This window comes from Pleurodeles waltl, chromosome 8 (assembly GCF_031143425.1).
Source record: "Pleurodeles waltl isolate 20211129_DDA chromosome 8, aPleWal1.hap1.20221129, whole genome shotgun sequence".
Classification (NCBI taxonomy): domain Eukaryota; kingdom Metazoa; phylum Chordata; class Amphibia; order Caudata; family Salamandridae; genus Pleurodeles; species Pleurodeles waltl.
This window is the reverse complement of record NC_090447.1, coordinates 1,409,163,841-1,409,180,982: the sequence shown is the minus strand read 5'-3', so window position 1 is coordinate 1,409,180,982 and position 17,142 is coordinate 1,409,163,841. Positions and strand designations below refer to the sequence as shown.

At 42.9% G+C, this 17,142-nt stretch overlaps 1 protein-coding gene across 2 annotated transcripts in view; it reads right to left on the bottom strand.

Moving 5' to 3' along the window:
* CLIC6 (chloride intracellular channel 6) overlaps nt 1-16,324 on the bottom strand; it is a 203,096-nt gene extending 186,772 nt beyond the window's left edge. The window contains exon 1 of one of the 2 annotated variants that reach the window (XM_069202501.1): nt 14,253-16,324. In XM_069202501.1, the coding sequence (XP_069058602.1) occupies nt 14,253-16,037 (1,785 nt within the window). In that variant the 5' untranslated portion in view covers nt 16,038-16,324. The remainder of the gene's footprint in view (nt 1-14,252) is intronic. The other variant, XM_069202504.1, reaches the window with a different exon arrangement.
* Between the last annotated feature and the right edge of the window lie 818 nt (nt 16,325-17,142).

Sequence of the window (17,142 nt, the reverse complement as noted above, 5' to 3'; positions counted from 1 at the left end):
ACCCACATTTAGTAGTAAATCTAACATCATCATCATCAAATAGGTTGGGCATCAGCGTACAATTATTGGGTGGCCAAGAACCAATTAAAATGTAATACTACAAAGTCAGAAGGGGTCCCCAAATACTCCTTAGGTAGAAATTTCTAAAGGCTGTCAGCCTGGAGTAATGCAGAGTAGTGTGTTAATTTCAGACAGTTAGAAAGGGTCTAGGTCATACTGCTTCTATTTCAATGATATCTGGAGATGGTGATGGGTGACCTGCTCTTTTTCCTTCCTTGTTAAGCACAGTGATTGAAACTGTTTGAACATTTTAAAAAAATGGCTATGAAAACAAACATGTTGATTCCAGTAGATAAAGCTTTGTGCAAAGGATATTTGGATGGCTTAACTTGTTAGAACCAAAGCAAAGAGTAGGCCTATAAATAGTGCTGCTTAGATGATTAGCAGGATTCTGTACCTTGATCTGGAGGAGGATCACCTTTACTTCGGGAGTGCTCCTGGATCAAAGTGTCTCATAGTAAAAGTTGTCAAAATGAAGAAAGGATCCTACCCTAATAATCAGGGTTACAGATGTTGGGGGAAGGTAGCAAGTTACAGTGGTGAAAAAAAGAAATGGACACTTATGAACAAACAGAATACATATCTTCCCAGAACTGGCCTGAACACAAGGAAACAAAAAGAAAATTAAATTAGGTTATGAAGAGTTTCTTGAAGAAAGGAGCAAAAGCAGGGCTATTAGAGCAAGAAAAGTTTAGAATGTCTTGGAGAAAAGAGGAATATCTCTTTTAAGATGGCATTGATAGATGGTATTTTAAAGGAGGAGAATGGTACAAAGAATAGTCAGGTGAGCTCCTTTACCCCTGACCTCCAGTCTCCTCAACAAACGATCATTACTTTTTCACCTCTATCATGACCAAGAGATAACCCCTATTCCTCAATGGATAGGCATAGCTTGTAGTTTTCTGCTCCTTACTCTCATGTCACTCATGCCTTTTAATCTCACCTAGATTAAAGCCCCTCCAACAAAGCTCCTAATATCTGTGTTTGTCCCCAACAGCATAGTTCTCTTTTCCCCTAACAAGAGCACTGATTCTTAAAGGGAAATCAAGTTTTCTTCATACCTCACCTTGACTTCATCTTCTTTTACTTCCATAGCATAGCTCGCACCCCCAGGGTTTGCTGCTGAAGTCTGTCTGCACTACAGCCAAACATGTCATGCTATCACAAATCAATTTAGCGCAAAAGCAATCCCTCTTTTAAGCACCACACACTGTTTTCTTTTTTTTTATTGTTTACTTGAAAGGAATATCCTTCGCAGTCTTCCTTCCATACCCTTGCAAGTATTCGAAATGAGTTCTTTAATATTCATGAAGCAGGAGCCTTTGAGACCTCCGGCAAATATGCCTAATCAATATGTTATTCTTATCTCAAAATTAAGCCCGGTTGGCAAACAAGTTGATGTGCATTTAGCACAAACAGCTTTGAAAATAGAGCTCAGTCACCGGGTGCAAAATTGCCTAGCAAACATCCTAGTCACCTAATTTCTCCCCAACTATTCACTCATAAACATCTACTTCTTGCCTTCAGACTCACATGACGATCCACTTCATTTAACCTTGATTTCAAAGACACTAACTAGCTCCACACCTACCGTCAGCCCATCTTGCACTGATCATGGCATCTTATAGACCTGTCACCATCCCAAACTCGTCAGTCCCCTCACTCAAGACTTGTAAAACCAACCAGAAACACTCCTCCAATACCTTGCCATCATTTTTAAATACAGATATACATCGACCTCGCACTTCACAGCTGAACTCCAACTTCTTACACACTATGACACATAGAGAGCAACATTCGGATCACACTATCCTCTTAAATGCCCTACCGCTGAGGCCCCTATTCCACAACTTTGGATCACCCCCAACATCAAAGTTAAGAAAGGTGAAATGTTTTCACTCTGCCCAAAATAAAACAACTACAAAACATTTCAGGGAGCATAAAGATGCCTTGACTACCCTTGTATTCACCCTTATGTCTGCCAAAGCATCTTATAATCAGGACCCCAGCTAGAAGACCTGTTGTTCCAATTAGCACACCTCTGTTCTCACTCACACACTGATCACACATTCCTCTCTCTTAGCTAATACCTTCTTGTCAAACATCACAAGTATCAGAACAAAGCAAGCAACAATCCTCTCGTGGCAATCACCTTCAACTAACAATTCTCCCACATTCCTCACTCCCTCCGACACATTCCACACATTCTCTTAAACATCTCCCTCAGAGTTAATTCCTGTTCTCAAATCTGCAAGCCTTTCATGCACATCATCTGATCCTTTCAGCCCTCACATTATCGAACAAGGGACCCACTCCACTCATGAACTTATCTCTGACCGGACATCTTTCTTCTGTCGCTTCTTCAACAAGTGCACCTTTTCATGTTGCTTCAAATGCACCGTAGTTGTTTGCCTACTAAAAAAGAGGCCTGCTGACTCCTCATATCCTTCTAAACAGCCCTCATTGCGGCCACCGATGACACCAGAAGCATCCTCCACCTAGGAAAAATGGCCGTACTCATCCTTAACCTGTCCTCAGCTTTCAATACCATTTCCCATATCTCACTCAACAGAAAGCTTCAGCACTTGGGTATCTGCAGACTGGCCCTCAAGTGGATATCCTCCTAACTCAACGAGTTAGTTTTCCTCCATACACCTCAGAACCCAGGAAACTCACGTGCAGAGTCCCTCAAGGATCATCGCTCAGCCCAACACCATTCAACGTCTACATGATGCTCCTCAAGGACATTGTCAGAGCTCATGGCATCAACATAGTATTCCACGTCGATGTTACACAGCTCATCCTCTCTGTTACAGACTCAACCGACTTCACCAGCTGCATAAGCAATGTCACTGCTGGGATGTAAAACGGCTACCATCTCAACAGACAAAACTGAAGTCCTTATCTTACACAACAAACACTCGCCCTGGGACACCTCTTAGTGGCCCTTCAAACTAGGTCCCCCACCAACTTCTGTGGAGCATGCCAGGCACCTCAGGGTCATCCCGGACACCAACCTCTCCATGAGCAGACAGATCAATGCCATCGATCATGCTTCTACATACCATGAATGCTAAGCAAGATTTTCAAGTGGATCCCACTTAACACCAGACGAACAGTCACCCAGGCTCTTATCACAAGTAGACTTGACTATGGAAACGCTATCTACATCAGAATCCCAGTGCATGTTCTATGCCGACTCCAAACCACCTAGAATACCTCCATCAGACTCGTCCTGAACATCCTGCAAAATAAGCACATCTCTCTACACCTCAACAATCTCCACTGGCTCCCAGTCCAGGTAAGATGTAAGTTCAAGCTACTAAACCATGCCTAAAAAGCTCTCCACAACACCAGCTCAGCTTACCTTAACCACTGCCTCAGCTTCTAGCAACAAACTGGTTAGAAATTGGGTTTCTAGTTGGCAGAGGTTTGCTCTCTGTCAGAGTAGGAGCCACAATCCTAATCAGGGCAAGTAAGATACACACTAAAGGTTTACCTGTGCTCACTCTCTGGTAGCTTGGCACACAGCAGTCAGGCTAAAGTAAAGAGGCAATGTGTAAAGTATTTGTGCACATACACACGCAGTAACCAGGGGTGTGGAATCCCTATAGCCCGACTCCCAGGACATATTATTTGGAGACAATGACAGCAAATTTTCATCTTTATTTTGCTGTTGGGACAAGTAGGACCAACCCCCTGCAGCACAAACCCTCTGGCTGCCAGTTTACAGTACTGCATTATAAACTAGGGAAGGGCACTGAATGCAGTTAAGGTAATATTTGTGTCCACATGTTAATGCTGTTCAAAATTGCATTTATGGTTCATTAATGCAAATCCTTTATAATTAGGGTGAGTGGTTTAAGGAAATGTAAGCTCAGACTGCACTGCTGACAGTGTCTGTGTATAAAAATGTGTACACACGTTTTCAAGTTTAACAATATGAGGCTATATATAATGCTCCCAGAAAGCTCTCTAGTTAGATGCAAATATTTGCAGAAGCTTGAAAGCAAGATTGACAAGTCTTTGCTTTCAAATTAAATGTTCACAAAAAAATGCAACTAGGAAATAAGACATATTGCTAAACTACTGTGAAATTTTAGGTACCATTTCTTTGAAGCATCATCTACTGAAATGTGTTGATGCATGCCAGTATTCCCCCAAAAATATTTGTAATGGAAAATCAGTGCAACCAGTTTCAACCAGATTATGGGAAACAGGAAAATAAACAATCATTGGCAAAGCCAATAGGTGTGCCATGGGTGGTTGGCCTTTTGGTTTTATCAATGCATGTCTTGTTTTGACATGGTTTTTGTAATACTTTATTTAAAAAAACAATGGCAAAAAGCAATAAAAATTGTTGGTCTCAAAAAAGCACACATTGCCACAGTGATCTCAGACACTGAACAAAACTACCTGTGTGCTGGTAAGCTCCTTGTGAAAGATCAGAATGCTGTCACTCATGGTGAAGCCAGTCTGTAGATAGAGGGACATAATTTTAATAAAAACAAAAGATATTGGTTAACTCAAGACCTAATTAGAGGCCCAATTCTTAAATAAAGTCACAAAAGTGTACCCCAGATATATGCCCTTGCATTAGTGCAGGTTTACAGCTTTTATGAAGTCACCATAATTTACAGAAGTAGGCCAGGAAATCGTACTTCTAGAAAATATTTGTGAACAACATTTTAGCACGGGCTCATGTGAAAATCTGTTAACAAGTTTACTTTTCCTCCAACCACTTTTTTCCCAACCCTGGAAGAAGTTTAATTTCTACCCTTGTCAGGAGTAAATTTCCAACATTTTTCAGTATGGGAAAGGGTCAGAGAGGAGCTGATGAAAACCCCTAAAACATACAAGGTAGTAGGTTTTCATAGACTCCAAAGCGTATTCCAACTCTGGAACTATTGCTTACCGCTACCTCCAGTCCTAATATACAGAAGTGTGGAAAGATTGCAAAATGCCGGAATTGCTACCATTCAAACCTGCAATAGTATGAGCCCTGGCATAATCAGAGATATAATGAAATTGCTGCCATAATTTATCGTCACACTACATGCAACAAAGTGACAAGTGGATTTTTTTGCAGGACAAGTAGATTTATGAAGCAACGAGTCCTATGGACAACTAGATATTTCAGCCCTTTGTGCAAGAGCAGGGCACAACCTATTCAGATATAAGAGTGAACTACCTCTCCCTGCCCAGGGCGACTATTAGTATGCAGATGTATATCATGTCACACCCACTGCTTCCCAATTGTGGCTGTCTGGAGAGAATGCGCAGATATAGCCGTCACCTACACCCAGGCGTGTGCTCAGAGACAGGCTAAGGCACAGAATGGTTAAAGTAAGAAAACACCATCTTTCTAAAAGTAGCATTTTCAGACTTGCAATTTAAAAAACAACTTTACCAAAAGATGTATTTTAAAATGGCGAGTTCAGTGACACCAAACTCCATTTTGTTTATATTTTCTAAATTGGAAATTACACTCAAAAGATGTTCCACGGTAACCCCAACGTTAGCCTATAAGAGAGATAGTCTTTGCAATAGTGAAAAACGAATTTAAGAGCTTTTCAGTACCTGGACATGTTAAACTTAAAAGTAAATGTTCACTTTTTTAAAACACTGCACCCTGCCCTTGGGGCTAACAAGAGCCTACCTACTTTAGGGGTGACGTACATGTGATAAAAGGAAGGTTTGGGTCTGGCAAGTGGGTACACTTGCCAGGTGGATATGGCAGTTTAAGCTGAGCACACAGGCTCTACAGTGGAAGGCCTGAGTCATGTTTGAGGGGCTACAGCAGTGGGTGGCACAATCAGTGCTGCAGGCCCGCTACCGGCATTTGAATTACAGGCCATGGGCACACACAGTACACACTTTACTAGGGACTTACCAGTAAATCACATGTGCTAATAACGGAGAAGCCAGTGTTACCATGTTTCAGACACAGAGCACATGCACTTTAGCACTGGATAGCAGTGGTAAAGTGCGTAGAGTACTAAAGCCAGCAAAAACGAAGTTCAGCACAGTCAAAATAGAAGGTCAGGAAGCAAAATGTCAGGGGGAAACCAATCCAAAAGATGCCAGGTCTAACACCATCAGAGACATTTGATCTGTGTCCCAGGCAAAAGCAGAGTCCTGTCGCATCAAGAAAACCAGAAGTGGACAATGGTCCTTCTCATACCTCGCAGTCAAGACCTGGAATGACCTCCAGCAACACCTCAGAATCTCCACCTCTCTCATGGACTTCCAAAGGAACCTCAAGACATGCCCTTGCAGGTGAAACAGGCATGATCTCCTTCCTACTTCCTCAGGCATGCCCTACTCAGCATTTGGATACCCTCACGGGTGATTAGCTGCGCTTTACAAATCCACATAAATATAGCCCTATCTTTTCAATTTTATTATTCTCAGTTACTCTTGGATGGATGTTTTATAATTGGCTAACCTTTCTGAAACACAGAGTTTAGAACTTCAAGTTAGACAATACAAAACACATAATGAATAAGGCACACAATACAAAACTCATCATTAATAAGGCATAGAAACGAGTACAAAATAATAACTGAGAGGTGCTTCTAAATTACCATCCTATAAGAATTAGCAACACACTAATTTGTGTAACTCCATTTTCTCTTCTATGATACTAGTTAGAAAATAGACAACAAACACTGGGAAACTTTAAGAACAGAAGAATCCCCACCACAAAAATCTCTATTTGCCTTTAGAAGAGGCAATAGTATCAGATGTCAAGTCATGCATTGAAGACCAATAAAAGTGTCCCAAGAACTACAACTGGACAAATATGGGATTTACAACCTGTAACAAGGCACTTTCCCTGAAGGTCCTGTGGTATATGTAAACACATTTGGGCTGAGTCCAAGAGCAGTTATGGGAAGTAGAATTACAGGAGTAGTCTATTATATGCTCGTATGTGCCTTTGTCAATGGGCCCCAAAACATTCAAATTCCTGTGGGGCGGGAACACATTTGGTGAGACCAACACGATACACACTACCTTCAGTTTCTTTCCCTAACTGTGGGACCCTTCCGCTTTTTGGGGGTAAAAATTATTTTAATGGTGTAAGGGCACTCCTAGTGGTGGTCAAAGTTCCGTACCTAACATGAAAGGGTATTCAGTAGGGAAGGGGATATAGACAACTATAATTGGAGACAGAGAGCTTGGAGAGCTGAGAGGATGCCGGATGCTGCTGATGGCTGTGCTGTAATGCTTTTTACCCAAGGCCCTGCTTCTGTTGCTTAGACCTGCAGTCAGAAATACTTATTCACAGTACATTTTCAATAGAGAAATTAGGAAATGGGTATTGTTTCTAGTCACAATTTATTTTGCCCCAATTAGATCTCAGCAGCTATGCAGTTGGGGAACTGGGGCACTCCTTGATCCAAATAAGAAAACTATCCTTTCATCATCAACATAAATCTATCCATTCATTTAATATTAAATCCCTTCACATACTGAAGACATGTACTTTCAGAGACTGTATACAACATGGGGACTTCAAGATTACCCATCCACCTTTGCTGCATTCTACATTATTGCTGCATTCTATATTGGTGGTGAGGCTTCCACAACATAAGGAGAACTTCCCAAGCAAGGATTCTCAAACAGTAGTTGGTAATGGAGGTGAGCAAGAACAGAGGATAGAAATCATTAGCTATGAAAGACAATTAACTAGCTAATAGTTGCTGAACAAAAATAACTGCATAATTAATATATTACATTTCCAAGCGACTAGAGAGATTGGAAATAAGAACACAGTTGAACTACATCCAAGGAAGCTGACCCCAACCAGGAATTAAAATTTACTAACTCAAACCCGATGAGTGTGGGCAAGAATATAGCAACAAGCATCACCTAAATGTGTGATATAACTGACAGTAAGTGCATTGTGGTGTGTTAAATTGAAGAGGGTTTCTGACCACAGAGGCATCAATATTACTCAATTTTTACAACATTAATCATGGAATGGGACTTATAAAGAAGGAAAAGGCTAACCGCATGCCTTTACATTATTGTTTCAAATACATTTTAATTTATTTGCAGAAGACCTTCCAATTAATTTACATTGGCAACAGGTTATATATATTCTTTTTCCTTGACACCACCAAGATACTGACACTAGCATAGAACTACGTTCAATATGGAAAGATAAGGAGTCACACAATCCTGACGAATGCCCGCAGACTAGAGATGTACAACTAGGAACTAAAAATATTTTGAGTGTGATAACTTGAGATACCAGGTCCTAACAGCCCAGAGTGTACTTATTAATGGTTTAACTTTGTGGTTGGAAATGCATTATAAAGAATCTACACCAACCAACACAAATTTTAGCATACGTATTGACCCCATAGCAATGAAAGTACACCTCTCCACACAAAAATATCTACAACACTAACATTAATTAGTACAGCACACACAAGTACAGCAGCCAAAAAGCGCTCATGATGAGCCCAATAGCGACCTGGATTGCATAGAGGAGTAACCCCCAAAATGAAGCAATGGAGATGGGTCTGCATCCTTTTCACTTGAAATGCAATAAATAAATGGGCTATATCTCTGGAATAACAGGTGCCACTGCGCTGGGAGGTAAATGGATTCCTTGTCTCCAGGAGAGGGTCACAGCACCTGGCAGTATTCACTGCTGTATAACAAGGGTGTATTAACAGCCAGGTGTGTCCTGGCCACCCTTGTGCATCCCTCTTGCCCCCTAACCTCTTTTGTAGAAAGTAGCCTTCTTTCTCATCATGCACAACTTACTATAGCTCTTTCAATCTGGTTTCAAACATTTCACTCTAAAGAGACCCTTCTCAATCACGGATCCAACTTCATAACTTCTACTCAAAACCATCACCACTCTTGGATTCCTCGTCTATTTTTCTGCAGCCTTGGCATCCTCCCCCAGCCCTCCTGCCCCACTACATTTAATTAACCTCTAACATTATAGTCACAACATCTTGAGTCAAAAACCTTGAAGTACACTTCAATTCATAGATGAACATAGAAACATTCATCAAATGGGTCATATAAATTTGACAGAGACCCTGACTCTGTTGTTGGCCCTTCAAAAAGCTAAGGCGGAGGAATAAGAGAATGCAAGAGAGTTATTAGAGCAAGAAGTTGATATTAGCATACCACAGACAAGAGGAGAAGAAAGCGAGTCAGGAGAGACAGGAGGAATGGCCCAGAGAGAAAAGGCAAAGTCAAAGGAAAGAGTTGGAAAGGAGAAGGAAAGGTAGGATAGGAAAAGGGAAAATGAAAGACATGATAAGGAAAAAAGAGAATTAGCGAGACTGCATGAAGCATTAAAAAAAAAGAGATGCTCAGGGTTTCTGCAGAAAAGTTTAACACTGGGAGAGGAGCTCCCTGCTACAGTTCCATAGAGATTCTATGTTTGCAAATGGCAAGTTTTGATATTTTAGGTAGCTGTTAGGACTACTTTCAATGCATTGGGATTGAACAAAGTCTTCAAAGCAGTGTCCCTACAGAGTTGCGTTCCCATTGAGGGTACGGTTGTCATTAGAAGTTCCTACCTCAATGACATATCCCTCTTCTGCACTTCATTGGTGGACCTCCTTGAAACCTATGGAGCTGGTGCTGATGTGGTTCCAGGAAGCAAAAACCAACCATAAAGAGACTCTTCGTAAAAAGAAAGTGTGTGTCTATAAGACCAGTAGGATCCATTCTGAATTGCCCCTGATAAAGCCTGACCCAAGATGGTGTCTAATGTAAAGCCTCAACAGGCTGGCAAAGTATATTAGCTGTTTTGTGCTGAGTCTTCATGTGCAATTGTACTCATGTTTTGGGTGCTCCAGTTCGAGTCACCCCTCATTACTACCTGCTTTGGAAATCATCATCTGGAACAAAGACTGTCTGCTCTGCAGAAGAAAGATACACTAAGAGAGGGAGCTACGTTGGACCCATTAGGAACCCTGACAGTGGAAACAACTTTATATTTCTGAAAATAATATTTTTCCTGTAAAAGGGGGACAGAAACATCCACACTTGAGTACAGATTTATCCCTGACTGAAAAGGTGGTACTCCAACAGACTACCAGAGGAATTTCTGAATCCAGTGCTCGTGTCGCTGAGAGCTAGTCTTCCACAGGTGACATTACCTAGAAAGTTTGCAAGGAGGTGCTGGAGAATCTGTGACACTGCCTCTGTAATGAGTTTTGTCTGGCCTTAGAGACTGGGGAGTGAAGATATCCCTGTAGGAGGAGACTGCCCAGAGGAGCCCAGCCACTGTGCCCGACTGGAAGGAGCAGTGGCTTTTGGTAATGATGTGCTCTGAGCCCCCTACACTACCCACCTGAAAATCCTTTTACTGCCCTTTGCCTGATGGTCAGGTGCTGATAGGATGTAACTGGTGTTCACACTACACTGCCACAGTGGGTCAGGCCCGAGGACAGCAGTAGTAAAAGGCCACAACCACCACAGTTGTGGTCCAGTAGCCCGTGCTTGCACTTCTGACCTTAAACAGGTTCTGGCAATTAAGAAGGAGTTTTTTGTTATCCTAGTGGCTTTTTCCTCCTAAGTGGAATGCTGTTAAGCAGACAATTAACACCTCTCAAGAGTGTTTTAATGTGCAGGGTGGTACTATGGCTACTGGGAGGAGTTGCACTTCCTTCGAGGACTGGAGAAGGAAACTAGAGACCTTCTTCACGTCCAGTCCTTGACAGTTACGGGTGACAAGTGAGAATAACTATGCAGGGAAAGATAGCACTGAGGGCAAACTGGTAGTCATGCTGGCCACAACTAGCTAGTCATCATAGTCTTGGTTCAGGAAAATGTCAGTCACTGGTGGTGGATATTATATAGGGAGAGAATGAGGGAACCATGTGACCAGGGGTAAGACTAATTAGAAACTAAGCAGAAGTGTGCTGTGCGCTTAAGTCAGGAGGTTTGGTATTCTGGTGTAAGAGAGAAAGGGTAGGACATCTTAAAGCTCCAGGTCTCTTTGGTATTGTTGTGCTGCAAGTGTTTGGTGCATGCATAATTTAGGGTGGTGACAAGGGTCAGGAGTCGAAGGAATGGAAAGGGTGGCAGGTCGGAATGAAGCAGGAGTGACTGTCTCCAGTTTCACTTCCATTGTGGGAATGGAACTCGTCATGGGACAGCAGGAACTTATAGTGGGAAATGGCTGAACAGTAGTGAACCTATGCTCTCGCTCTCTTAGGTGACTAAGCTCTGCAAATCACATACGCACAGTTTGGTTTCCTATGAGGGTCTGTAGGTGTGTCATGTGATCAGTGTATGGGAGTTGTCCACACTAGAAGGAGAATGACTGTACTGCTACAGGTTTTGTAAAATCTCGAGCAAAAAAACATGATAAAACAAACAAGATGCACCGCGATGTTGTTTGTTGGGAAAATACATTGTTTTCTATAAATTCTTTCTTCACAGTTTTTGCAAAATAAGTTGCTCTGATTTCTAGAACACCTTAAAGGAGTGAAGGACATGCTGCCTTCTTTAGGTATCCAACGTAACTTTATCTCAGAAAAAGTCACCATCAGGAAAAGAGCTTGGACTCTGAGCGCTGAGCTACAAGGTCAAGTTCTTTGATGCCACTGTAATAGACTGCACGGGTTGTCTAATGACTGTCTTTCTAGTGCAATGTGAAGACAGGAAAGAAAGATTTTCATCACTGTAGATATGTTTCAAGGTCATTTCAGTCAGGTATCACAGTCAATGAAAGAAAACAAAGGATTTACTTTTAGGAGAGAAAATCTCACTTTCTGTTGAAAACTCTATGATTCTCCTAGCCTTTGTAAGTGGTTTCTGGTGTTTGTCATAGATTAAAATAGTTTGCAGGGAGGCCGATTGTAAAATTACTCACTCACCTCAAATATCACTGCTAAAATATAAATAAATGTTTAAAATGTAAGTGGTAAAGATGTGTTTTTTCAGCGTGTTAATCTTCAGCAAAGTGTAAGGCGGTCTTGGCTCTAAACCTCCTCAACATTTTAGACATATCTAGGTCTCATTAGGGTACCATGACATACAAACAACCAATAAGCATAGCAGTACTGTTATGTAGTACAGTCACAAAGGACAGAGGTGAGGCATGGGATGCCCAAGACAGAATCCTGTACAGGAGAATTCTCCCTCGCAGGTCCAGGAGGATCAGATCAATGCCATATTTTAAGGATAACCACTGACCATGTAAATGATATTGGTTTAGATCAATCATAGTAAACATATCATCTGTAAATTCAGAAATCCTAGAATACATACAGGCCTCCTGGATCTAAACTGGACTACACAGCTGTGCTGCATCTTTGGATCAGGGCTGTTGCACAGAACACCATGCAATGTGTAGTTATGTAAAGGAAAGTCAAGCCCTGTCTCATCTTAAAGAGCACTGTACTAAAACAGTCAAAGAAGCCATGCAATTTACCATACCTGGCACTGACACTGAGGGTTTCCAGGAAGTCTTCACCCCTTCAATAGTAGTGGCGGACGCACTCAGAGCGCCAAGAAGAACTTGTCCCAGTACTGAATTGATAAAGCCATCACAGCTTTAGGGCCACATCTGAACAGCTAAACAGGCCAGCACATCCACCAAAGCCATGGCGCTGACCTTGACTACCTAAATTTCCATCACACTTATATGATTTCATGCCATGTCCCAACAGATCAATCAAAAGAGCTAGACAGAGGTGACCACGTGATTCCCACTCAGCAATACCTGAGAACAGAACCTTTGTTCAATTATTTACTTCATTCTTCCTAAATGACCTTTCTCCTCATTGCCAAAGCATACAAGCACTGCAAAGGACTCACTTCCCCAAGAAATATCTCCATTACCCTCAGAGTAACTTTGAATGCAATCTCATTTAATTTAGTGCATTTCCCTGCTCTTTACAGCTGAATGCCAAGCACAGATATGCTGAAACAAGCACAGCATTCTAATCGGAATTTGGGCCAACAATCAGCAAAATGCTATGCTACTCCATCACATGCTGTCACCACTGATAGCGGGAGATTAGGTGAAACTTCAGAGTATGTGGTAGTCAAGAATGAACTGTAAAAAACATATGGGTCTTACCTTTGTTGCCTCCTAGTTTTTGTTCTGTGCGATTATGTACATCATGTCATCAGCGAGTCATTGACAAGGCATTAGCTTCCGAGATGGCATCATCCATGTTTTTTTTTTTACCTTTTGAGTGTTTGTGCGTCCATTTAATTTAGCACTCATTTTGGTAACTAAAAACATTCACATGTTTCCTGCCTGAAGACAGGATTTGGTAGTGATGGCTTTTTATAAAAACGCTCCTGCGGTGTTCCACTGCTCCTTAGGGAGGTTTGTGCTATGTTTCCCAAAAGAACTACATTTCTTATAGGACTGCAACTCCTAATTCTTTGGTAAAATTACACTACAGGGGACAGATAGACAGTCAATAATTGTATGTTGCAGTGCAAAACATAACTCTTTTGTCTGTATATTTTGACAGAAAACAAAAATCATGTTACAAAACTGAAATACTGAGGTGGTGTAGCCCTAGGCAAGGGGCTACATGTTTAAGCTGCCACCCTTTGATTTACTTAACATTTAGAAAATTAGAACCAGAGTCTAAGCAGACAAGTGAAAATTAAACTGGACCATGCTTAACTTTTCTTTAAAACTGCAAGCAGGAATCACGTAGATGTGGTACAGTTATATGTCGAGTAGCCTTGGGCATGTAAATACAGGCTTCAATAAGAAAACTACACGTGTGAAGTTCTGACAAGAAACTATTTTAAAATGCCAACAACGTGCTTTATGGGTAGGTTTGACTTACTTTTTAGTTTTTTGCTTCACGTGAATTACTCAAGACTACTTTACAAAGCAATGGTGTTTTCAACCAGCACTTGCAATGTTATATCACAAGAGCAGTTGCTATGAGATGTGAGGGAAAGCAGCAATTTACTATGCTCCCAACCGTCAATGACGATACTTACACACTAAAAACGTGTCTCGAGTGCAGCGACATGAAAATAATTAGTGTAATTGCCTGTGTACAGCAGCATGCTTTTAGTATTGTAATTGGATTTTATAAGCTAGTACACTACTTGAGTCTATGCCAAAAAGACTCAACATTCATCAGTGACCTCAAAGGCGACAGAAGTGACAAGCTGGTGTCGCCTGAGGTAAGTGTCACCGAATGTAGCTAAAGAAAAAGGTTTACCTTTACAAAGAGTGATATGTCGTGCTCCTGCTTGCCTGATGTTGTTACCAGAGTTACTGGGATGGTGGCTGACTCCTTCTCTGTGCCATTTTCCACCATAACTCCTGGCGGATGAGTCGGTTCTGGCTCAGGAGGTGCAGGTTTCTCTCCCTCTGTTGTGTGTCCATTTTCTCTTCCTTCTGTGATTTCTGCAATATCATTGCTTTTTACCATCTCTACTTCTAGGAGCTCATTAGGGCCTTTACCCTCAAGTTTCGTGTGGTCTCCTCCCGGTGAGGTCCCTTCCACTGAGGCCTTCTCAACGCCTGTTTGGTTCTCCTCACCTTCCCCGGTGATGCTTTCAGAGGCTTCTCCGGGCAAACTTTGAATTTCCACAGAGCTCAACGCCACGGGTGAAAGTTCTTTACTGGGTGACTCCACCTGGGCAATCTCATACATGGCAGGTTCAACAGAGGTCCCTTCCACGTTTACTGTCTCCCCTGGTTGTTCTGTACCTTGGACGGGTTCCGTGTGAGGCTTCTGTACTGGCACAGTTTCTTCCTGAGGTTCCACAACATCTGCAGGTACTTTCGGAGGCTCTTCAACCATGGTTGGACATACTGGAATTTCTTCTGCCTTTACAGGTTCTGCTGGGGAAGGTGTTACCTCTGTGGACCCACCAGGCACTACTTGTGCCCCTGCAAGTTCCCCTGGAGATACTCCTAAGTCTACAGGTTCTTTAGGAGCCTCTGTGGTTTTTGATGGTTCTATTATCGATTCGCCAGTCTCCGCATTCCCGCCTGTGGGTTTGCATGCTGGTTGTCCACCTTCTTCAGGTTGCCCTGCTGTGTCTTCCTGAGGTGGCTGGGGCTCGTTTTTCGCTTCAGAGCTGTTCCCCGTTTTTTCTTCACCTTCAGCCATATTCCCTTCCATTTTTGTTAATTCATTTTTTTCCCCTGTCCCTCTGTTTCCTGCAGACTGGTCCTCTGCATTTTCTGGCCTCTCATTCTTCTTTTCAGCCTGTTCTTTCTCTTCCTCCTCCTCCTCATCACTACTTGAGCTGTCCCCGCTGCTTTCACTGCTGCTGGAGTCACTCTGCGCTCCCTTTCCTTTCTCCTCACCTATGGGTTCCTTACTCTCTTCTTTACTAAGGCTTGCCTCTGGTTCTGCACCCTTCTCTGAACTGGGGGGCTTCTCCTCATGCATTTCTCCAGGCTTTTCATCAGCCTCCCCTTCCACGGTCTGCTTCGCCCCCTCCCCTTCTTCAGCACCCGCTGCAGGCTCAGAATCCACTCCATGGCTGGGAGTCAATTCTTCCCCTGGACTTGCATCATGCACGGCTTCTTCCTCCTCTTTCACTGACACTTTCCCTTCCTCCTTTGGCTCGGAGCTTGCTTCAGCCTCTGCACCCCCAGGGACGGAGGTCCTGTCCACCGACACCCCTTCTCCCTCAACTTCCACTGTCTTTTCCCTGCTCTCTTTCTCTTCAGTCGTTTCCTTTTCCCCGCTCTCTTTTCCTTCCGTTGGTTCTCCAGGTTCCTCAACAACTCCAGGGCTAGCAGTTTTCTCCTCCACCCCATTCACCACTTCTCCCTCCACTTTCTCTTCATTATTTTGTCTGGGGCCTGACGCGTTCTCAGGGTTTGGAACCTTGGTCTCCAGACTTTCTGTCCCATTCACTCTTTCATCCCCTGCACCCTCACCTGCAGAGGCTACTTCCTCTACTTTATGCTCCTCTTCTTGTTTAAGCGCCTCACCTGCCCCTAGGGATGCCTCGGTCATTCCGTTCTGGAGTGCGTCAGCCATGCTTCCTTGCTGGCGCGAGAAGGGACCACTTGCTGGCGCGAGAAGGGACCAGTGAGTAGTTATCACGCACCTCTCTTCCCTCTCGGTCGCTTATCTCGCTTCCTGTGGCTAGCGCCGCTGCCTCTGGTGTGACTATGGCGACTGGTCCCGGCTGGAAGACGGATTAGTGATTAGCGTGATTTCCAGGCGCCTCTCTGCGCATGACCCCTGCTAAAGCCTGCTAAACCCCCTGCGATGGGCTCAAAGTCATGCTCGGCTGTGAGCGCTGCGGCTCCGAAGTAAAGGGAACAGGGCCCAGGTCAACGCCCAGCTCCCAGGCACTACTTTTGAGGTCTGGGCAGGGCGCGCGCCACGCCTGCCCGGATCCTATTGCGCTTTAATGCAGGCGTTAATTGATAGTGGCACAAAAACCTCACGAGGAGGGGCCGCGGTCGGTGTTTATAATGGGTTCCAGGATAGTCCACCGACCTTGCAGCTGGGGCGCCTCAGAAAACATTCCAAGAGACCACCCTGAGAGCTGCTGTGCACGTGCGGGCTGTGCGGAGCCACCCAAAGCACCGCCTGTCACTGGTAAAGTGTTTCAAAGTTTGCAAAAAGTACACATGGCTTCAAGCAGTGCTGGATTAGGGATTAGATAGTTCACCGATTTCAAGGCTGAGAAAACATTTAGAATAACATCAAAAGCCGGTATCTTCCCCCCCATTGGAATGTTAATGTATAATAGCAAATACAGCAAAAAAGCACTTCAAATGTATTTTATATTTGCCCATAATGTTCCTAAATAGTTATTAAGGCCAGAACATATATAATTTACAATGTTAGAAAGAATACAGAGGAAAATATATCAATAGTATTAAAGTCCTAGTTCATGGCTCTGTCAGTATCTCCAAACATGAAAAAGTGGCCAGTATTTTTCTCTGAAAATTGTGTCAACCAAAGCCTTTCTGTATAGGAGCACTTTAAGGTAATCTAACGATTAACCTTATCGTTGGCTTTGTATTTACTAGGTGAGCCAATGTATACAAAAATAGATATCCAAGCACTCAACTAGTGTTCCAAAAGTAATAGTAACTCCATAGAGTAAGGATTCATAAATAACTCCAAT